The following is a 23082-nucleotide window of genomic DNA, read 5'->3' on the forward strand; positions in this document are numbered from 1 at the left end:
ACCGCTTTGGGGTGTACACCTTTAGTTACTTTGGGCTAGTTGAGGGCGCGGAGCTGCGGCCTCGGAGCTCTCAATATCCGGGTTCTATCCCGGCCGCGCGCAAAATGAACGGGGCACTTGCGCACTTTTTGGGGATCCCCGCGGCTGCTCCAGCTTCCTCTCGGTATCCCAAAGTCTGGTGGGTCGGTTGGTTCACGGGTCACTGCTGCCCGCTCGCTCGCTCCCAGAGTGCGGCCGATTGGTCGAAGGTTTGCACAGCGGTCGGGGATCTGAGGCTTTATGGAATGCTTGCTCTTATTATTTGAGGCATTGAGTTCCAAAGTCAAGAGGTTATGTTGCAACTTTATCAAACTCTGGTTGGGCCACATCACACTGTTGCAAACCGTTCTGGTCACATCACTGCAGGACGGATGTTGAGGCTTTGGAGAGAGTACAGAAGAGGTTTGCCAGGATGCTGCCTGGTTTAGAGGGTATGTGCCTTCATGAGAGTTTGGATAAACTTGGGTTGTTGTCTCTGGAGCGATGGAGGCTGAGGGGACATCTGATAGAGGCTTATCATATTATGTTGGGTATAGACAGAGTGGACAGGGAGTACCTTTTTCCCCAGCGTTGAAATGTCTCATACAGGAATGCATTGAAGGTGAGAGGGTTTAGATTCAAAGGGGATGTGAGGGGTAAGTATTTTACTCAGAGAGTGATGGATGCTTCGAATGCGCTGCCTGATTTTGTGGTAGAGTCAAACACACGAGAGGCTTTTAAGAGATGTTTAGATAGACACATGGATAGACAATAGACAATAGACAATAGGTGCAGAAGTAGACCATTCGGCCCTCCGAGCCTGCACCGCCATTTTGAGCTCATGGCTGATCATCTACTATCAATACCCGGTTCCTGCCTTGTCCCCATATCCCTTGATTCCCCCATCCATAAGATACCTATCTAGCTCCTTCTTGAAAGCATCCGGAGAATTGGCCTCCACTGCCATCCGAGGCAGTGCGTTCCACACTCCCACAACTCTCTGCGAGAAGAAGCTTTTCCTTAACTCCGTCCTAAGTGACCTACCCCTTATTCTCAAACCGTGCCCTCTGGTACTGGACTCTCCCAGCATCTGGAACATATTTCCTGCCTCTATCTTGTCCAGTCCCTTAATGCTGCCTCTATCTTCTCCAATCCCTTAATATTTCTCGAAGGTTTGCACAGCGGTCGGGAATCTGAGGCGAATTAAAGGTGCAAAGTTGCCAGCGGTTTAAAACGCGTTGTCTCATCAGTCGGCACGTACTCGCAGGGCCCCGTTTCCCCGCAGCTCCTATTTGTAACTTTGATTGTGAGTATCCATCCGCTGGGCTGCACAAATGACTCAAACATTCCTGACCCAGCGATCCATTGTCTTCCGTCACCTCACCAAATACCCCCGGCAAATTTGTAGCGGCCGTCACGATGATCCGCCTCGGCTGTCCACACAGTGGCGGGACCTTCGCGGCGAGCAGCGCCGTTTATCTGCAGGATTCGGCCAAGAGCGAGTCAACAGTCTCGATCCTGAAGCGTCAAGCTGGGAGCGCTCGGTTCATAACCGTCTCGGTGTGGAGGGGATGCAAACAGCAGCGGGGAAGGGAGCTCCACAAAGGGGAGGTAGCCATGTTGCAAGGCGACGGTGACTGCCAAATCCTGATCTCACTGCACGGCAGAGAACTGTCGCACGGCTGTCGCAAGTGCGTGCGTGGGAAATTGGGAGACGGAGGACTTCCGTGCGCCATGGAGCATGGATATTGAAGTGGGAGGGATGGTCACGTGGGGGGTGACGTAATATTGCTGGCGATACTTCCCCTCCGCGGAACGCCGTAACAGGGATGGTGGCCGGTTGTAAAGTTGAACGAAGTTTCATTTTACCCATAAGAATGGGGAAGAAAGGGGAAGATCTTCGAAAAAAATTACGAACGTTCTGACATTTTATTTCTGCTTGACTCCATTGCAGACGTTCGGCGCGAACACCAAGATGCTCTGCGAGCAGAGGGTGAGGCACTGGGAGGGGACGTGTTCCGGTTGAGGGAGACGAGGAGGTTTTCCCAGCTGGTCGATCGGCACGCCGAGCTGACGGTCGTCGCTGCTGTCGGAGGCCGGAGACTTGCGGAGCACGAGCTGCTGGCAAAAGGCCGGGAGCATGAGGTGTGGTGGGAGAAGCATCTGCGGGGTGAGCTGGAAAGATTGCGGACGGACCAATTGCTCCAAAGCGTCTTCTCCCGGAGGAAATCCAAATCGAGGAGTTCGGCAGCAGTGACCGGGGTCGCGGGGATCGGGAAAACAACAATGGTGCAGAAGATGGTTTACGACTGGGCCACCGGGAAAATACTTCAACAGTTCCAGTTTGTCTTCTGTTTCGAATTCCACCATTTGAACACCATCGACTTTCGATTAAACCTAAGGGAGCTGATCCTGTGTCAGTATCCTTACGTCGGGAATATCCTGGGAGAGATCTGGAAGAACCCAAAGGGATCGCTGTTTATATTTGACGGTTTGGATGAATTCCAGGACATAATGCATTTTGCTGACAGCGCGACGGGCGCAGGAACTCGGGGTCTGTGCACCGATCCCGAAATCCGTTGCAAAGTATCCGACATTGTCCACAGCTTAATCCAGCGCAAGCTGCTCCCGGGGTGCTCCGTGCTGGTGACCACCCGCCCCGCTACGTTACGTTTCTTGGAGAAGACGGATATTTGTGCCTGGGCTGAAATCATAGGATTCGTTGGTGGGGAACGGAAGGAATGTTTCTACAGTGCATTTGAAGATAAGATGTTGGCAGCATCAATTTTCAAACACGTGGAGGAGAATGAGACGTTGTACGCCATGACCTGCAACCCCTCTTGCTGCGGCATTCTTGCAGTAGCTCTGGGTCCCTTTTTCACGCAAGGGGACAGCGACCCAGAGCGGGTTCCCAGGACCATGACTCAACTATATTCCCACTATATCTACAACATCTTGAAAAACCACATGTGTGAGATTGAAAACGTCCGGGATGTCTTACTGAGAGTTGGTCAGATGGCCTTCGCAGGAGTGTCCGAGAGGAAGACCGTGTTCACAGATGGAGATTTGATCAAGTACGACCTGCAGTCGTTTCAATTCCCGCCCGGGTCCCTGACGGAACTCCTGGGGAGGCGGGAGTCTGCCCAGAGCGTGACGTACGCATTCCCTCACCTCACCGTCCAGGAGTTTGTGGCCGCCCTGGCGCAATTCCTGACCCCATGCCGCCCGGACGTCGGGAACCTCCTCACGGAATCCCACTGCGCCACGGACGGGCGATTTGACTTGTTTCTCCGCTTCTGTGCGGGGCTTTCCTCGCAAGAGGCGGCCTGCATCTTCGAAGAACTTCTGGGTCCTTTTCCTCGCGAAACAACCCGGCGAGTGATTGACTGGGTGAGAGAGGAGCATGACAGTCAGCTTGGCAGCGCAGTGTGCCACAGTGGTAAGAAGCGTCTCCTAAACACATTACACTGCCTGTTCGAGGCTCAGAATCACGGGCTGGCCGAGGCCACACTGGGATCGGTGGAAGCACTTTCATTCAGCGGGCTGCGGCTGACCGCCGTTGACTGCGCTGTCCTGGCTGACGTCATCGGGCTTTGTGATGCAATAAATCATCTCGATCTCATGGGCTGCCTCTTGCAGGGCGACAGCCTACAAAGACTGGGACCCGCCCTGCACAAATGCCACGTCCTGGGGTGAGTGCTTTTTATCCTTTATGTTAATTCCTTCTTTTCGTCACCTGGAAAGTTTCGGTTGGCAGATGGAGTTCAACCCAGGTAACTGTGAGGTGGTTCATTTTGATAGGTCAAATATGATGGCAGAATACGGTATTAATGGTATGACTCTTGGCAGTGTGGATCCTGGGGTCCGAGTCGATAGGACACTCAAAGCAGCTGTGCAGGTTGACTCTGTGGTTAAAAAAGCATACGGTGCATTGCCCTTCATCAATCGTGGAATTGAGTTTAGGAACCGAGAGGTAATGTTACAGCTATATAGGACCCTGTTCAGACCTCACTTGGGATACTGTGCACAGTTCTGGTCACCTCGCTATAGGTAGGATGTGGAAACCGTAGAAGTGTGCAGAAGAGATTTGTAAGGATGTTGCCTGGATCGGGGAGCATGTCTTATGAGAATAGGTGAGTGAACTCGGCCTTTTTTCCTTGGAGCGACGGAGGATGGGAGGTGACCTGATAGAGGTGTACAAGATAATGAGAACCATTGATCGCGTGGATAGTCAGAGGCTTTTTCCCAGGGCTGAAATGGCTGACACGAGGGGGCATAGTTTTAAGGGGCTTGGAAGTCGGTACCGAGGAGATATCTGTCAGGGCTGCGTTTTTACGCAAAGAGTGGGTGAGTTCGTGGAATGCACTGCCGGCGACGGTGGCGGAGGCAGATACGATAGGGTCTTTTACAAGACTCCTAGATAGGTATAGAGCTTAGAAAAAAATAGAGGGCTATGGGTAAGCCTAGCGAATTTCTAAGGTAGAGACATGTTCGGAACAGCATAGTGGGCCGAAGGGCCTCTATCGTGCTGTAGGTTTTCTATGTTCCGCTGTTTCTATGTTGCCCTGTAGGGCACTGATGAGGCACGTTGCTAGAAATAATCAATTATCAATTCCTGAGGGTGTTGAGAAAAGATGGGGTTTCCTCAGTCACGGGACTGTTTGTTTAACAGCATTGGAGACACATTGTCGGCAATGAACGAATAGCTTCGCTGCCGGACGAAAAACACTACCCGAGATTATCGCAGTTTCCACCATTTTGTCACGCACGGCGTTTAAGTCCGCATTAGGGGCAGGGTTCGTGAGTATAACGGGGAGTCCGGCCTCGTCCTTCCATCCCTCCCTTTCAGTCAACGAGTTTCGGAATCCTGTGGCATGCCGCTTCCTAAACTCTAGTGTAATTTCTCTATAAATCCCTGTTAATCTGTCCTCCGTGAATGCCACCGCGGAGCTCAAGGTGAAAGAGACTCCGCGTTATTCTCCCGTTTCACTCACTGTTTCACCCATACCGGTTCTTCCTCACGTGGATTCCCTGGTCCAATGGAAATCTGCCCTGCCACCAAATTTACACGTCACGCTTCTCAGTACAAGTTCCGCATCCCCGAGCAGCACCCGCCCAACGTCCGCACGCATTTGGGCCGGCCACCAAAGATCCACTTGATTATTCGAGTCCCACGTTGGACGTGGAGAGGACGGTTCCTCTAGTGGGCCAGGCTGGTGCCAGCCGGCACAGACTCAGAATGGAAGGGTGCCCCCTTTCAGAACGGAGATGAGGGAGGATTAACTCAGCCACAGATAAGTTCTGTGGAATTTATCTCGACACACGGCTCTGGAGGCCAAGTCACTGGGCACACATAAAGCGGAAGTCGATGAGTAATGACGTGAAAGGTTGCGGGGTGAAGGCACGAGAATGGCGTTCAGAGAGATAACAGATCTGATGAGCGGAGCCGACTCGATGGTTCAAATGGCCTAATTTTGTCCCCTGATGGCCTTACCCCTTTGAGAGTCCTGATGAAAAGACTCAAGCCGAAATGTCGGCTCGTCCACAGATGCCGGCCGACCTGCCAAAAGTTTTCCAAAGTCGCGCGCGAGAGCTCGTGATGGAATACAGGAAAATACCGGCCGGGATTTGTCGGTCTGATTATCGGGGAAGGTTGAGTAGGTTCGGATTCTAGATCAGAAGACAATGAGGAAAAGGGAAATGATGGAAGCATGTAAAATGGCGAGGCTTTTCCCACTGAGGTTGGGTGAGAGGAGAGCAGGGGGCCAGGGGCTAAGGTTGAAAGGAGAAATGCTCATTAGGAATGTGTGGCAAAAATTCCTCACAACCTTCACAGGATGGCCAGGATGTAGAACGAGCTGTCAGCGGAATTGGTGAACTTTGAGAGAAGTTTGGATAGGAGGTGTTGGGAGCACTATGCTCCAGATGCATGTCCAGATGGGGCTGGGCATAATGAGAGTTTGGCACAGACTAGAGGGGCCGAGGGGCCTGTTTCTGTGTTGTACTGCTCTAGGGCTCTATAAAGGAGAGTGCGTTACAGAACAAAGCCAAATCAGGACGTCGACCTCCCACCCCCATCTCACCGCCCCATGTAGAACACACCCCTAATAGGGCTGTTTCGCCATATCATTGAAGGTATGAAATAATTTCAAGTCGCGTACAGAGAACATGGAATGATAAAATAATTGTTTGTGCCCTTAAATGGGTAGTTAGGCAGCATCGGACATCACGGCGATGATTATTTATTATATTTAGTTTCAATATAGTTATGGAGAAGGATAGGACTGGACCCAGGGTTGAGATTTTTTTGATTGGAGAAAGGCTAACTTTGAGGAGATGCGAAAGGATTAAGAAGGAGTGGATTGGGTCAATTTGTTTTATGAGAAGGATGCAATAGAGAAATGGAGGTCATTTAAAGGTGAAATGTTGAGGGTACAGAATCTTTATCTTCCTGTTAGGTTGAAAGGAAAGGTTAAAAGTTTGAGAGAGCCATGGTTTTCAAGGGATATTGGAAACTTGGTTCGGAAAAAGAGAGCTATCTACAATGAATATAGGCAGCATGGAGTAAATGATGTGCTCGAAGAATATAAAGAATGTAAAAAGAATCTTAAGAAAGTAATCAGAAAAGCTAAAAGAAGGTACGAGGTTGCTTTGGCAAGTAAGGTGAAAATAAATCCAAAGTGCTTCTACAGTTATATTAATAGCAAAAAGATAGTGAGGGATAAAATTGGTCCCTTAGAAAATCAGAGTGGACAGCAAACTGTGTGGAGCCAAAAGAGATGGGGGAGATTTTGTACAATTTATTTTCTGCGGTATTCACTAATGAGAAGGATATTGAATTGTGTAAGGTAAGGGAAACATGTAGGGTAGTTATGGAAACTATGATGAATAAAGAAGACGAAGTATATGCGCTTTTAAGGAATATAAAAGTGGATAAGTCTCCGGGGCCTGACAGGATTTTCCCTAGGACATTGAGGGAAGCTTGTGTAGAAATAGCAGGGGCTCTGACAGAAATATTTCAAATGTCATTAGCAACAGGGATGGTGTCGGAGGATTGGCGTATTGCTTATGTGGTTCCATTGTTTAAAAAGGGTTCTAAGAGTAAACCTAGCAGTTATAGGCCTGTCAGTTTGACGTCAGTGGTGGGTAAATTAATGGAAAGTATTCTTAGAGATCGTGTATATATATATATCTGGATAGACAGTGTCTGGTTAGGAAAAGTCAACATGGATTTGTGCGTGGAAGGTCATGATTGACAAATCTTATTGAAATTTTTCAAGAGGTTACTGGGAAAGTTGACAAGGGTAAAGTAGTGGATGTTGTCTATATGGACTTCAGTAAGGCCTTTGACAAGGTTCCGCACGGAATGTTAGTGAGGAAGGTTCAATTGTTAGGTATTAATATTGAAGTAGTAAAATGTATTCAACAGTGGCTGGATGGGAGATGCCAGAGAGTAGTGGTGGATAACTGTTTGTCAGGTTGGAGGCCGGTGACTACTGGTGTGCCTCAGGGATCTGTACTGGGTCCAATGTTGTTCGTCATATACATTAATGATTTGGATGATGAGGTGGTAAATTGGATTAGTAAGTATGCAGATGATACTAAGGTAGGTGGCGTAGTGGATAATGAAGTAGGTTTTCAAAACTTGCAGAGAGATTTAGGCCAGTTAGATGACGATGGCAGCTGGAGTTTAATGCAGATAAGTGTGAGCTGCTACATTTTGGTAGGAATAATCCAAATAGGACATACATGGTAAATGGTAGGGCATTGAAGAATGCAGTAGAACAGAGCGATCTAGGAATAATGGTGCATAGTTCCCTGAAGGTGGAATTTCATGTGGATAGGGTGGTGAAGAAAGCTTTTGGTATGCTGGCCTTTATAAATCAGAGCATTGAGTATAGGAGTTGGGATGTAATGTTAAAATTGTACAAGGCATTGGTGAGGCCAAATCTGGAGTATTGTGTACAGTTCTGGTCACCGAGTTATAGGAAAGATGTCAACAAAATAGAGAGAGTACAGAGAAGATTTACTCGAATGTTACCTGGGTTTCAGCACCTAAGTTACAGAGAAAGGTTGAACAAGTTCTTTATTCTTTGAAGTGTAGATGGGTGAGGGGGGACTGGAGGAGGTATTTAAAATTAGGAGGGGGATAGATAGAGTTGACGTTGATAGGTTTTTTTTCCATTGAGAGTAGGGGAGATTCAAACAAGAGGACATGAGTTGAGAGTTAGGGTGCAAAAGTTTCGGGGTAACACGAGAGAGAACTTCTTTACTCGGAGAGTGGTAGCTGTGTGGAACGAGTTTCCAGTAGAAGTGGTAGAGGCAGGTTCAATATTGTCATTTAAAGTAAAATTGGATAGGTGTATGGACAGGAAAGGAATGGAGGGTTATGGGCTGAGTGCAGGTCGGTGGGACTAGGTGAGAGTAAGCGTTCGGCACGGACTAGAGGGGCCGAGATGGCCTGTTTCCGTGCTGTAATTGTTATATGGTTATTATGCTGGTCAAGGAGCGGATCCGAAGGAACACGCACGAAATGCTGGAGGAACTCGGTAGATCAGGCAGCATCTGTGGAAAAGGTACCAGCAGTCTTTTTTTTTCGGACTGTTATCCTTCCTCGGGACTCAAATGGATAGACAATCAGATAAGACCATAAGACAATGGGAGCATGATTCGGCCCATCAAGCTTGATCATGGCTGATGTATTTCTCTCTTTATCGGTGAATGGCGACCTAGTCCTGAAGAAGGCTCTCGTTGACACAGGCCGGGTGAAAGATCTCCGTGATCCAAACCGGCTGAAGGGTCTCGGCCCGACAGCTGTCTCGAAGGTAGACGAATTATATCAGCAGATGGTGTCAATCAGCCTCTGTGTTCTCTGTTCTCATGTAGACTGGGGAACAACGCCATCGGAGATTCGGGAATGGAGCTGGTGTCTGCGGCTCTGCGGAATCCGGAGTGTAAAATACAGAAACTGTGGTACGTACTGTATTTGTCGGCCATTAAGACTGAGCACTCGATGTCGGATGCTGGCTTGATCGACCATCGGTTTCATGGGACACACTGGGGACTGCTTCACTGCGTCGCGTCTGCCCATCTCCTTTCATATTGCTCTCTGTGATCTCCAGGCTGAGCAATAACGGTCTCACGCGATCCTGCGCCGAGGAGCTCACCTCCGCTCTCGACGCAAACCGCTCCCTGGCGGAGCTGGACCTGGGTGAGAACGGGTTGCAAGATTCAGGAGTGAAATTACTTTCCGCGGCTTTAAGGAACCCGGACTGCCAAATACGCAAACTGCGGTAAGTACCGTGCAGCGGGTCGGGTTTCTCTTTTCGTCCGAGTAAATCGCGCGGCCCCGAGCTCCTCTCTTGTTCTGTCGCCGCGTTTGGCAGCATTTCCGCTGCACTCTGTTCGGCCGGGTAACGGTGTCCGGGCAGGGAGTACGGAGAGGAGTATCATGTTTGTAAATGTTGTGCGCTAAAGGATATTGGAACTACTATTGGATATTGGAACTATCGTTCCCTCCGCGACTGTCTGGTCCACACGTCCCTCCCCACAGATCTCCCACCTGGCACTTATCCCTGCAAGCGTAAGTGCTACAACTGTCCCTACACCTCCTCTCTTACCACCATTCAGGGCCCCAAACAGTCCTTCCAGGTGAGGCAACACTTCACTTGTGAGTCTGTTGGGGTCATCTATTGCATTCGGTGCTCCCGGTGCGGCCTCCTCTACACCGGCGAGACCCGACGCAGATTGGGGGACCGTTTCGTCGAGCACCTCCGCTCCGTCCGCCACAACAGACAGGATCTCCCAGTTGCCACCCACTTCAACTCTCCTTCACATTCCCATTCGGATATGTCCATACATGGCCTCCTCTACTGCCATGATAAGGCCAAACTTCAGTAGGAGGAACAACATCTCATATACCGTCTGGGTAGTCTCCAGCCCCTTGGTATGAACATCGAATTCTCCAACTTCCGGTAATTCCCTCCCTCTCCCTTCCCCCATCCCACCTTCAATCCGTCTCCTCTTCCAGCTGCCTATCACCTCTCATGACTCTGCCTTCTACTACCCATAGTACTTTCCCCTTAGATTCCTTCTTCACCTCTCCTGCCTATCCCCACCCTGCTTCCCCTCCCCCACCCCTTGATCTTTCCTCTGATTGGTTTTCCACCCACCCCCTCCACCTTCTTTATAGGACCCTGCCCCCTCCCTCTTCAGTCCTGACGAAGGGCCTCGGCCCGAAACGTTGACTGCTCCTTTCAACGGATGCCGCCCGACCTGCTGAGTTCATCCAGCTTGTTTGTACGTCTTCATTTGACCACAGCATCTGCAGTGTTCTTTGTGTTTCCTATTGGAACTACCCGTTTTCCAGTGATGCAGCAGATCACAGCATTCACTGATCACTGGAGCCAAGGTGCCGGAGCCGGGCTGTGCCGCGTGCGCGGAAAACTACAACCACCGCCATGCTGGTCCCTCTGCTCAGTTACGCTCCAAGGGTCCTCAAGTATCGTTTGTTTACTTTTACACTATTCACGTGATATTTATTTATTTGTCCAGATACAGGGCCGTATGGGCCCTTCCAGTCCTGCAGTGGTAGAACCATAGAACCATAGAACATCACAGCGCAGAAACAGGCCCTTCGGCCCTTCTTGGCTGTGCCGAACCAGTTTTCTGCCTAGTCCCACTGACCTGCACCTGGCCCATATCCCTCCATACCCCTCTCATCCATGTACCTGTCCAAGTTTTTCCTTAAATGTTAAAAGTGAGCCTGCATTTACCACTTCATCTGGCAGCTCATTCCACACTCCCACCACTCTCTGTGTGAACCCCCCCCCCCCCATGTTCCCTTTAAACTTTTCCCCCTTCACCCGTAAACCATGTCCACTGTTTTTGTTTTCTCCCCTAACCTCAGTGGAAAAAGCCTGCTTGCATTCACTCTATCTATACCCATCATAATTTTATACATTTCTATCAAATCTCCCCTCAGTCTTCTACACTCCAGGTAATAAAGTCCTAACCTATTCAACCTTTCTCTATAACTCAGTTTCTCAAGTCCCGGCAACATCCTTGTAAACCTTCTCTACAATCTTTCAACCTTATTGATATCCTTCCTGTAATTCGGTGACCAAAACTGCACACAATACTCCAGATTCGGCCTCCCCAATGTCTTATACAACCTCACCATAACATTCCAATACTCAATACTTTGATGTATAAAGGCCAATGTACCAAAAGCTCTGTTTACGACCCTATCTACCTGTGACGCCACTTTTAGCGAATTATGTAGGATCGTGAGGCATTGATCGTGTGACTAGTCAGAGGCTTTTTCCCCGGGCTGAAATGGCTAACACGAGAGGGCACAGTTTTAAGGTGCTTGGAAGTAGGTACAGAGGAGATGTCAGGGGTAGGTTTTTTTACGCAGAGTGTGGTGAGTTCGTAGAATAGGGTGCTGGCGATGGTGATGCGGGCGGATACAATAGGGTACTTTAAAAGACTCCTGGAAAGGTACATGGAACTTAGAAAAATAGGGCTATGGATAACCCTAGGTAATTTCTAAGGTAAGGATATGTTCGGCAGAGCTTTGTGGGACGATGGGCCTGTATTGTGCTGTAGAATTTCTATGTTTCTAAGCCACGTCCCGCCTCGCCCCCCCCCCTCCGATTTAATCCGAGCCAAATCACGAGACAACTTACAATGTCCAATTCGAATACCGACTGTGGGAGGACACCGGAGCACCGGGAGGCAACCGACTCCCCTTACTAGCAGGTCGTCTCTACTGTGAAGCGTTCTGCTGACTACTACGCTAACTGCCGTGTCGACTCCTTTGTGCTGCTTTGCAATAGACAATAGACAGTAGACAGTAGGTGCAGGAGTAGGCCATTTGGCCCTTCTAGCCAGCACCGCCATTCACTGTGATCATAGCTGATCATACACAATCAGTACCCCGTTCCTGCCCTCTCCCCATATCCCTTGACTCCGCTATCTATGAGCTCTATCTAACTCTCTCTTGAAAGCATCCAGAGACTTGGCCTCCACTGCCTTCTGGGGCAGAGCATTCCACATATCCACCACTCTCTGGGTGAAAAAGTTTTTCCGCATCTCAGTTCTAAATGGCCTACCCCTTATTCTTAAACAGTGGCCTCTGGTTCTGGACTCACCCATCAGCGGGAACATGTTTCCTGCCTCCAGTGTGTCCAATCCCTTAATAAGCTTATATGTCTCAATCAGATCCCCTCTCATCCTTCTAAATTCCAGTGTATACAAGCCCAGTCGCTCCAATCTTTCAACATATGACAGTCCCGCCATTACGGGAATTAACCTTGTGAACCTGCGCTGCACTCCCTCAATAGCAAGAATGTCCTTCCTCGAATTTGGAGACCAAAACTGCACACAATACTCCAGGTGGGGTCTCAGCAGTGCCCTGTACAGCTGCAGAAGGACCTCTTTACTCCTATACTCAATTCCTCTAGTTATAAAGGCCAGCATGCCATTAGCTTCCTTCACTGCCTGCTGTACCTGCATGCTTGCTTTCATTGACCGATGTACAAGAACACCTAGATCTCATTGTACTTCCACTTTTCCTAACTTGACTCCATTTAGATAGTAATCTGCCTTCCGGTTCTTGCCACCAAAGTGGATAACCTCACATTTATCCACAATAAACAGCATCTGCCATACATTCGCCCACTCACCCAACCTGTCCAAGTCACCCTGTATTCTCATAACATCCTCTGGGTGTGTGTTGTTCTGCTTTATGACTTCAGCATACTGTTATAACGAAATTTACTTTAGAATTATAAATTTGTTGTGGATGTTCTGGTACACCTGATGACGGACATTCGATGCTGAGCATACTGTAGGAACAGAAATCGTACCGATAATAAAACAAATCCTTGCGCAGAACCGAATTTCTGTGAAATAAATATCCCCGGTTTCAGAACATAGAACATAGAATGGTACAGCACATTACAGGCCCTTCGGCCCACAATGTTGTGCCGACCCTCAAACCCTGCCTCCCATATAACCCTCCACCTTAAATTCCTCCATGTACCTGTCGAGTAGTCTCTTAAACTTCACTAGTGCATCTGCCTCCACCACTGACTCAGGTAGTGCATTCCACGCACCAACCACTCCCTGAGTGAAAAACCTTCCTCTAATATCCCCCTTGAACTCCCACCCCTTACCTTAAAGCCATGTCCTCTTGTACTGAGAAGTGGTGCCCTGGGGAAGAGGCGCTGGCTGTCCACTCTGTCTATTCCTCTTAATATCTTGTACACCTCTGTCATGTCTCCTCTCATCACCCTTCTCTCCAGAAAGTAAAGCCCTTTTGTTAAAGTCTTGGTATGATCCCACTCTTCTCATCCCGCCCTCTCTCATACCCCAGACTGCGGGACGTGGACCTCACTGCTTCCTGCGCCGAGGAACTCTCTTCCGCTCTCAGTGCAAATTGGTCACTGACGGAGCTCGACCTGGGTGAAAATCGTCTGGAGGATTGTGGAGTGAACCTGTTGTCTGCGGCCCTGAGGAATCCGTGCTGTAAAATAGAGAAACTGCGGTAGGTACCACGCTTTGAAGGACCCGCAGCTTTGGAAGTGATGGGGCATGTACCTGACTGGGACTTGGGTGCTGGATATCCAAACTTCCCATGGACGACTTTGTGTCGGCGATCAAACATGGGGGTTTGCAGAACTGGCGATGGCAGAAAATGGGATCTTCAACCCCGACCGGGAAGCACCGGGACAAAAAGTGGGGAACTAAAGATAGAATTCACTCCAAAAAAAAAAAAATCATTGGTACAATGATGGGTACGAGTCCTGGGATTAAAAGGCGGCTTGCGCGGAGGAGCAGGCGCAGGCGCAGATGGCATTCTTTTCGACAGTGAGCGCACGATCCTGCCGGAGCATTGGAGGCCGTTTTAATTCGTCAGTGTTATCTGACTGCTGCAAGCGGTATCTCCCTAGATGCGAGAAGTGGTCAAGGTCTTCCCACTGCCAGGCTGTTAGTCGTTCCATTTCGGAATGAAGTGGAATTGTCCTCCCCTCCATTTAGAACATAGAGCAATACAGCGCAGTACTGGCCCTTCGGCCCACATTGTTGCGCCGACCCTAAAGCCCTGCCTCCCATATAACCCTTCACCTTAAATTCCTCCATATACCTGTCTATTAGTCTCTTAAATTTCACTAGTGTATCTGCCTCCACCACAGACTCGGGCAGTGCATTCCACGCACCAACTGCTCTCTGAGTGAAAAACCTTCCTCTAATATTCCCCTTGAGCTTTCGTCCCCTTACCTTAAAGCCATATCCTCTTGTACTGAGCAGTGGTGCCCTGGGGAAGAGGCGCTGACTGCCCACTCTGTCTATTCCTCTTAATATCTTGTACACCTCTATCATGTCTCCTCTCATCCTCCTTCTCTCCGGAGAGTAAATCCCTAGCTCCCTTAATCTCTGAACATAATGCATACTCTCTAAACCAGGCAGCATCCTGGCAAATCTCCTCTGTACCCTTTCCAATGCTTCCACATCCTTCCAATAGTGAGGCGATCAGAACTGGACACCAAGTGTGGCCTAACCAGAGTTTTATAGAGCTACATCATTACCTCGCGACTCTTAAACTCTGTCCCTCGACTTATGAAAGCTAACACCCCATAAGCTTTCTTAACTACCCTATCTACCTGTGAGGCAACTTTCAGGGACCTACGGACATGTACCCCCAGATCCCTCTGCTCCTCCACACTCCCAAGTATCCTGCCGATATTTAGAAGATTGAAAAGCGACCGTACTGCAGCGTTTTAAATTCTCACGATGTGACGAGGCAACTTGATAGAAGACGCCAGCACTGCAAAACTCTGAGTCACGGGTTCCCGACCAAGGCAACGCCTGTGCAACTGAAACGAGAAAACGTGCCTTCCGTCACAGGGCGTGAAATCTCTGGCAGCCCCTCCAGTGACGTGCCGCAGATGACTGTTGCAGTCAAGATAAACGTCATTAGATTACAGTCTCAGGATGCGGGAACTGATCTCGACGTATTATTGTATCTGAAGAGGTTGTCCCATGTTGTCCAATCCCATAGCAGGCTAGCAAGGCAGAGTAGCTTACTGTTACTCGCACACTCAGTGGCCACTTTATTAGGAACCTCCTGACCCTGATAAAGTTGCCGCTGAGAGCATATTTGTGGTCTTCTGCTGTTGTAGCCCATCTCAGGGCGCCCATTCAGAACACAGATGCGAATTTTACTTTTTTTAACCAGAGGGTGGTGAATCTATGGAATTTGTTGCCACGGGCGGCAGCGGAGGCCAAGTCATTGGGTGTATTCAAGGCAGAGATCGATAGGTATCTGAGTAGTCGGGGCGTCCAAGGTTATTGTGAGAAGGCGGGGGAGTGGGACTAAAGGGGAGATTGGATCAGCTCATGACGAAATGGCGGAGCAGACTCGATGGGCCGAATGGCCGGCGTCTGCCCCTTTGCCTTACGGTCTTACGGCCTTCAAGTTTCGGCGCGTCACGCGTTCGGGGATGCTGCCCTGAGCACCGCCGTTGCTGCCTCCTCCCTCCCAGCATGAACCAGTCTGGCTATTCTCACCGGGACGCTCGAGTGAACCAGGCGCGTTCGCCCGCTGGGCTGCCTGTCACTGGACGTTTTATGTTTCCGTACCATCCTCTGTTATCTCCAGAGACGGCTGTGCGTGAACGTCCCAGGAGGTGAACAGGTTGTGAGCTACTGAAACCAGCCCGCCCGGCACCAGAACTCCCCGGTCAAAGTCGCTTAGGTCGCGTTTCTTCCTCGCTCTGATGTTTAGTCTGAACCGCAACTGAATCCCTTCACCATGCCAACATGCTTCTATGCATTGATTAGCTGCCACGTGATTGGCTGATTAGATATTGGCATCAACAAGTTGGTGATCAGCTGAACCCCTCAAATTATCCAATGAATTGTATTTCTTATTGTATTCTGACCGCATTGTTCCTGCGCATGACTTACTGAAATATTTTTTTTTTTGAAACCGGAATCGATCTTATTGGGGTTGGTCATGATATGGGACTCACAGGGGCTCTGTACCGAACACACTGGTCTTTTGTCACTTCTGTTGCCCCTTTTTCTCACTTCTCGTTGATCAGACTGGATCATAACAGGCTCACGGCTTCTTGCGCCGAGGACCTCGCCTCCGTCCTCAGCGCGAACTATTTCCTGAAGGAGCTGGACCTCGGCTTTAATAAACTGGGCGATCCCGGAATGGAATTTCTGGCTGCGGCTCTGAAGCACCCGGAGTGTAAACTACAAGCACTGGAGTAAGTTGCAGAGAGCGAGATATCACGCCTTTAATTATCGTCCATCTGCCGTTATTGAATAGAATGGGAAGTTTCTTTTTTTTCACATTTATCAGACCAGCTGCGCAGGTTGACTCTGTGGTTAAGAAGGCGTGCGGTGCATTGGCCTTCATCAGTCATGGGATTGAATTTAGGAGCCGAGAGGTAAAGTTGCAGATATATAGGACACTGGTCAGACCCCACTTGAGGTACTGTGTACTGTGCACATTTCTGGCCGTCTCACTACAGGAAGGATGTGGAAACCACAGAACGGGTGCAGAGGAGATTTACAAGGATGGTGCCTGGATTGGGGAACATGCCTTATGAGAATTGATTGTGTGAACTCGGCCTTTTCTCCTTGGGGCGAAGGAGGATGAGAGGTGACCTGATAGAGGTGTACAAGATGATGAGAGACATTGATCGTGTGGATAGTCAGAGGCTTTTTCCCCCTCAGGCTGCCACAAGAGGACACAGGTTTAAGGTGCTGAGTAGTAGGTACAGAGGAGATGTCAGGGGTAAGTTTTTCACTCAGAGAGTGGTGAGTGCGTGGAATGGGCTGCCGGCGACGGTGGTGGATGTGGATATGATTGGTGCTTTTCAGAGACTTTTGGATGGGTACATGGAGCTAAGTAAAATAGAGGATTATCGGTAAGCCTAGTAATTTCTAAGGTAAGGACATGTTCGGCACAACTTCGTGAGCCGAACGGCATGTATTGTGCTGTAGGTTTTCTATGTTTCTATGTTTCTATACACAGTGCTCATTAAAGTCAAAAGTAAATTTATTATCAAAATACGTAAATGTCGTAAAAGTACGTTAAAAATAAATTAATTAAACCCAAATTTATCTGGTCAGTGTTTCCGATGTAACCAAGAAATTGGTACTTTTTTTTTACATTCTACTGGGTCTTGTTCTAAAATTCAATCTTTTTGGAAAATTTAAGAGTTTTACTGGAACAAATTACTGGAATACAACTTCCACATAACCCAATATTATTTTTATTAGGCGATATTGAAGGGATAAAACCGAAACCCAAATTGAATAAATATCAGAAAGAATTCATAAAAATTGCACTGACAGTAGCCAAAAAGGCTATTGCAGTTACTTGGAAATCGGATTCATACTTAAGTATAGATCGTTGGAAGAACGAAATTTCCAGCTGTATTCCACTTGGAAAAATTACTTATAATTTAAGAGATAAATATGAGACATTTTTGAAAATTTGGCGCCCTTATTTACAAAAGACAGGATTAAATATATAGGTGCTCCGAAGATAAAATAATTGGTTATTTGGGGAAAGAAATAAATATATATACTAAAGTTATTATGAACTCCATGGAGCATGTGGGGATCTTCCAATATCCAGGCATTCTTTCTTTCTTTCTTTTTTCTTCTTCTTCTTTTTCTTTTCTTCTATAGGGATGTTAGGGGGGAGAGGTTAAGGGGAGGGGGGAAGGGTAGATTTTTTTTTCTTTCTGTAATCATTTGAAAACTCAATTTTAAAAAAAAATTAAGTATGGAAACGTCACGAAATCCTGCCCTGAGATACATGTCCTTGCAGGCATTAAAGACAGAACACAGAAATTCAATGGAGACAAGTTACACACGAAGTCTAACAAACTCTTCGAACGTAAGAGTTGGGGATGTTGTGGCTAGTGTGGAGGGCTGCCAGAGGTTACAGCGGAACATTGATAGGATGCAGAACCGGGCTGAGAAGTGGCAGATGGAGTTCAACCCAGTTCAGTGTGAGGTGGTTCGTTTTGGTAGTTTAAATCTGATGGCAAAAATGTATTAATGGTAAGACTCTTGGCTCTGTGGAGAACCAGAGGGATCCTGGGGTCCGAGTCCATAGGATACTCTGAACTGCTGCGCATATTGACTGTGTGGATAAGAAGGCATACAGTGTATTGGCCTTCATCAATCTTGGGATTGAGTTCAAGAGCCGTGAGGTAATGCTACAGCTATATAGGACCCTGGTCAGACCCCACTTGGAGTACTGTGCTCAGTTGTGGTCACCCCGTTATAAGAAGGATGTGGAAACTATAGAAAGGGTGTAGAGAGATTTACAAGGATGTTGCCTGGATTGGGGAGCATGCCTTATGAGAATAGGTTGAGTGAACTCGGCCTTTTCTCCTTGGAGCGACGAAGGATGAGAGGTGACCTGATAGAGGTGTATAAGATGATGAGAGGCATTGATCGTATCGATAGTCAGAGGCTTTTTTCCCAGGTCTGAAATAGCTAGTACGAGAGGGCACAGTTTTAAGGTGCTTGGAAGTAGGTATAGAGGAGATTTCAGGGGTAAGCTTTTCACACAGAGAGTGGTGAGTGCGTGGAATGGGCTGCCGGCGACGGTGGTGGTGGCTGATACAACACACTCTTTTAAGAGGCTCCTGGATAGGTACTCGGAGCTTGAAAAGAAACAGAGGTAAGCCGAGGTAATGTCTAAAGCAATGTTCGGCACAGCATTTTGCTATGTTTCTATGTTTCAATAAAAAAAATAATAACAACTAAGTAAACAATATGTAAATATATAAATAAACCGATACATAACTAATACAACATTACAATACTATACCAAAATACTAAATATTACAACCAGTTTTTATCCAGCGATGTTTGCATTTATATATTCGCTGTTCTCCTTTGCATCATCTCATCAGTCTATGGGACATCAATCTCACGCCCTGTTGCGCCGAGGATCTCGCCTCCGCTCTCACCGCAAACCATTCACTGACAGTGCTGAACCTGGGTGCCAATAAACTGGGCGATTCAGCGGTGCGGCTGGTGTCAGAGGCTCTGAAAGGGACGGAGTGTAAACTGCAGGATCTAGGGTAAGCTCTTCCCCGATGGGTGAAGTTTCAACTCAACCGGCGCCCTGACGCTTGGCACCGGGTACACTTATTGCACCTGGGTACGAGTCCCTCTCACCTAGTGTGCCGCGGGTGCGTCGAAGTAGGCCGTCAGGTCTGCCCCTCCCACCACACCCTCCCCCCCCCCCCACTCCAGATTGGTGGTTGCCGCTGTGGTTGCCACGATGCTAGCAGATCTCCTTCGTGCCCAGCCCTCCGCCCGGGTAGACTGCACGCTGACCGCCCAGCGCCATTGGGAGCAGAGAGGCGGAAACAGCTACCTTCGTCCCGGCTTAACCCTTACATACTGTCCGGGACAAATCTGACCCGTTTTGACATTTGACAGTGGTAAAAACACCCTAAATGACATATTTTTTAGCCGAGATTTGATGATTTTTTCCCCCCAAAGTGATCCAAAATGCGCAAAACTAAAAATATTTTTAAATGTTATACTTTTGTACAGGTGCTACAACTTTTTTGTACATTGAGGCTGTTCTGGGTCAAATTTGACCAGAATCTGTGGTAATAGACTTTATATCTCTGAAGCATTCATTAAGGATTAATCACCCATCTATTAATGTCGGATAGGCTATTTATACATTCTAAATAGATCTGTGGCTCAAAACTTAGCATAGACACTTGTTATGAGGGGGATTCTTGGGCCGAGTCAACAATGACCCGGACCGGACCATACTACGAAGGTACAGAATATGAACACGTTGCCTGGGTTAAATGCACCGCTCGCCTAAGGGAGAAGAAAATACGCATGCGCAAACAAACCGTGGACGCACCTAGACGAGTAAGCCGTGGGATCGGTACACGATGGAGTATGACTTCCCGGCACCCCGAAATCGTCACCCCAGGCCATAAGGCGCAGAAGCAGAATCAGGCCACTCGGCCCCTCGAGTCTGCTCCGCCAGCCCACCATGGCTTATTTATTACCCTTCTTCTCAACTCCATCCCCCCTGCCTTCTCCTGTAACCTCTGACGCTCTTTCTAACCAGGAGCCGTCAACCTCCGCATTAAATGCCTGACCTCCACAGCCGTCTGCGGCGGCGAATATCGCAGACGCATCACCTCTGGTGAAGGAAATACGCCCCATCTAAAGGGACGACATCCTATTTTGATGTGGTGGTGGCGGTGGGTGAGGGCGGGGTGAGTGTTGCGTCTCATTGAAGTCTATCGAATATTGTAAAGAGTAGATGGAATAGACGTGCCTAAGATGTTTCCTACAGTGGGGACCAGAGGACGCAGCCTCCGGATAGAAGGGGAGGAATTTCTTAAGCAAGTGGATGGCAAATTCACCTTGTAGGGTTGGGGGTGTTACGGTTTAAGTGATTGGAAGTTATAGCGAAGTTTGATGGGTTCTTGATTAGTAACGGCGTCAACGATTACGGGGAGTAAGCGGGAGAAGGGGTTTGAGAGGGATAGTAGATTGGCCACGTTGGAACGGCAACGCACACTCCATATGCACCGCATGGCCTAACTCTGCTCCTGCGTCTGGTCTAATTCGCCAACAACGACATCGGCCTTGGAGACTCACTCACATAAACACTGCGGCTGGAAGGGAAAGCCTTGGGGTTGGTACACGGTGCCGCGGAGTGCAACGGGCAAACTCTGCATTGTACATTTGGATCCAGGCTGCGCGGCCTGTCCACCCCACTTCTCGTGTCGGCGCCGTTAGCAAACTCAGAGGACCCTCCCAATCCCTCTACTCCTCTCTCGTCTCTCTCTCTCTCTCTGATCCTCAGTCTCTGTGATGTCGGCCTCACCGATTCCTGCACTGCGTATCTCGCGTCCGCCCTCTGTGCAGTCGACTCTCTGACATATCTGGACCTGGGCTCGAACGGCTTAACGGACCTATCCATCCCCTCTCTCCACCGCCTCATACAGACTTCTGCGAATCTGCAGCGGATCAGGCGAGTATTTGTGTTAATGCTTCATCTGAGATTTTTTTTAAAATTATATCAATAGACAATAGACAATAGGTGCAGAAGTAGACCATTCGGCCCTTCGAGCCTGCACCGCCATTTTGAGATCATGGCTGATCATCTACTATCAATACCCGGTTCCTGCCTTGTCCCCATATCCCTTGATTCCCCTATCTATAAGATACCTATCTAGCTCCTTCTTGAAAGCTGTTACATTATTTCGAGCCATATATAACATAGACTCAATAGGGTATAGGGACAGGAGTAGTAAGTACATCGATCATGGACAATCATTCACTTCGATAGTCCAGTTCCTTCCGGTTTCCCCTGATCTCCGTGGCATTATGACATCTCGTTATCAGCGCATCGACTTCCCGGGCCTCGCTGTTCTTCTCTAGCAGAGATCAGCACCGGGTTCATAATACATATAAATACTTTCCGATCTGCACTAGGTATGTACGGGTCTCAATTGCCTTTATTTTCTAAATTGCATACCCTAAATCCCGAGGCTGTGGACTTAGTTTACGGCACTCTCCCAGTAGCTAACCTGTTTAGCGTTGCTATAATGTTGGCGTAAATATTGGGCCAATCGATTCAGCCTGTCCCCCTACGTCATTCCTCCGCAAACTGGTCATTACACTCCATGGCATGACCTCCTTCCTCGGACGCGGGTTGAAAAGCTCCTCACCAGCTTCCCGAAGGGCACGTCCAGGTGCGGCAGTCCGTCGTTGCTTCTGCACCGAGACCCCCTTGTAAGGAAGCTTCACCTGAATAGTCTCTTTCAGCCACGGTCCCGCTCTCGGTTCGAGTTCCGCAATCTGCCACAATTCGGGCCCTCACAAGCACAAAATAGTTTGCAGACACTGGAAATGCAGGCAACACACACACACAGACACTCGCACACACACACACACACACACACACACACACACACACACACACACACACACACACACACAAACGCACGCGCGCACACACACAAACGCACAAACACACACACACACACGCGCGCGCGCGCACGCGCACACACACGCAGACACACACACACACAGACACTCGCAGACACTTGCACACAAACACACACAGACACTCGCACACAAACACACACACACACAAACAAACGCACGCGCGCACACACAGAAACGCGCACAGACAAACGCACAAACACACACACACATACACAATGCTGGAGGAACTCAGCAGGCCTGGCAGCATCTATGGAAAAGCGTACACAGCCGACGTTTCGGGCCGGGACCCTTCATCAAGTCCTGACCCTTCGTCAACCGGTTACGCCTTTCCATAGTCGCTGCCCGTCCTACTGAGTGCCTCCGGCATTTTCTGTGTGCTACTGTTCGAGGCATAGTGTCTTTCTATTTCAGACACAAGTGTCGGCACCGCATCTTTATCATCATAACCTGTCCGTGAAGCATTAGCCCGTTTCCCCCGGCTTGTGCGAACCACGCTGGCGGTCATTTCGATCCCCAGCACGGCTCGCCTATCCCGCCGCCGTTCCTCCCGTTCACCGCACCCTTGAGCTATATCCGCACTTGCACACTGGAAACCGTTGCCGTGGCTGGGGCGAGCACTCTGATCCCGTCGGTTCACACCAGTCACGGCACGGCGGCCGGCCGAATACTTAGGAATTCCAGGCAACCTCTCAGTTCATGCTCGCATATTTCCCGACATTCAATAAGCTTTGCTCCCTGACCACTTAGCTGGGGCCACATCAAATCCACGGTAAGTCTACGCACGGCTTCTCCTCCAATTATTTTGCAATATTGACCATCCCCGCCCCGCCCCACTTATTGAGACAATTGTGCCATCTGTGCAGTCCGTTGCTGACTTGTACTTGACTATTTCAGGCTGCGAGCGAATCGGCTTAGTCCGAGCGGGAAGAGGGAACTGGAGTCGCTGGAGGAGTGCAGACCGGGACTGCGAGTAGTAGTGTGAACGGACGCAGACCGGGACTGCGAGTAATAGTGTGA

The 23082-nt window shown here is 48.9% G+C and overlaps 1 protein-coding gene across 1 annotated transcript in view; it reads left to right on the plus strand.

Annotated features, from left to right (window-relative positions):
• Positions 1–23047, plus strand: part of LOC140721445 (uncharacterized) — a 60649-nt gene extending 37602 nt beyond the window's left edge. The window contains exons 10-18 of the mRNA XM_073036265.1: positions 1973–3710; positions 8905–8991; positions 9141–9311; positions 13400–13570; positions 16131–16301; positions 18978–19148; positions 20918–21089; positions 22583–22746; positions 22960–23047. Coding sequence (XP_072892366.1) covers positions 1973–3710; positions 8905–8991; positions 9141–9311; positions 13400–13570; positions 16131–16301; positions 18978–19148; positions 20918–21089; positions 22583–22746; positions 22960–23047 — 2933 coding nt within the window. The remainder of the gene's footprint in view (positions 1–1972; positions 3711–8904; positions 8992–9140; positions 9312–13399; positions 13571–16130; positions 16302–18977; positions 19149–20917; positions 21090–22582; positions 22747–22959) is intronic.
• Positions 23048–23082: the final 35 nt, after the last annotated feature.

This window comes from Hemitrygon akajei, unplaced genomic scaffold, assembly GCF_048418815.1.
Source record: "Hemitrygon akajei unplaced genomic scaffold, sHemAka1.3 Scf000055, whole genome shotgun sequence".
Taxonomy (NCBI): Eukaryota; Metazoa; Chordata; class Chondrichthyes; order Myliobatiformes; family Dasyatidae; genus Hemitrygon; species Hemitrygon akajei.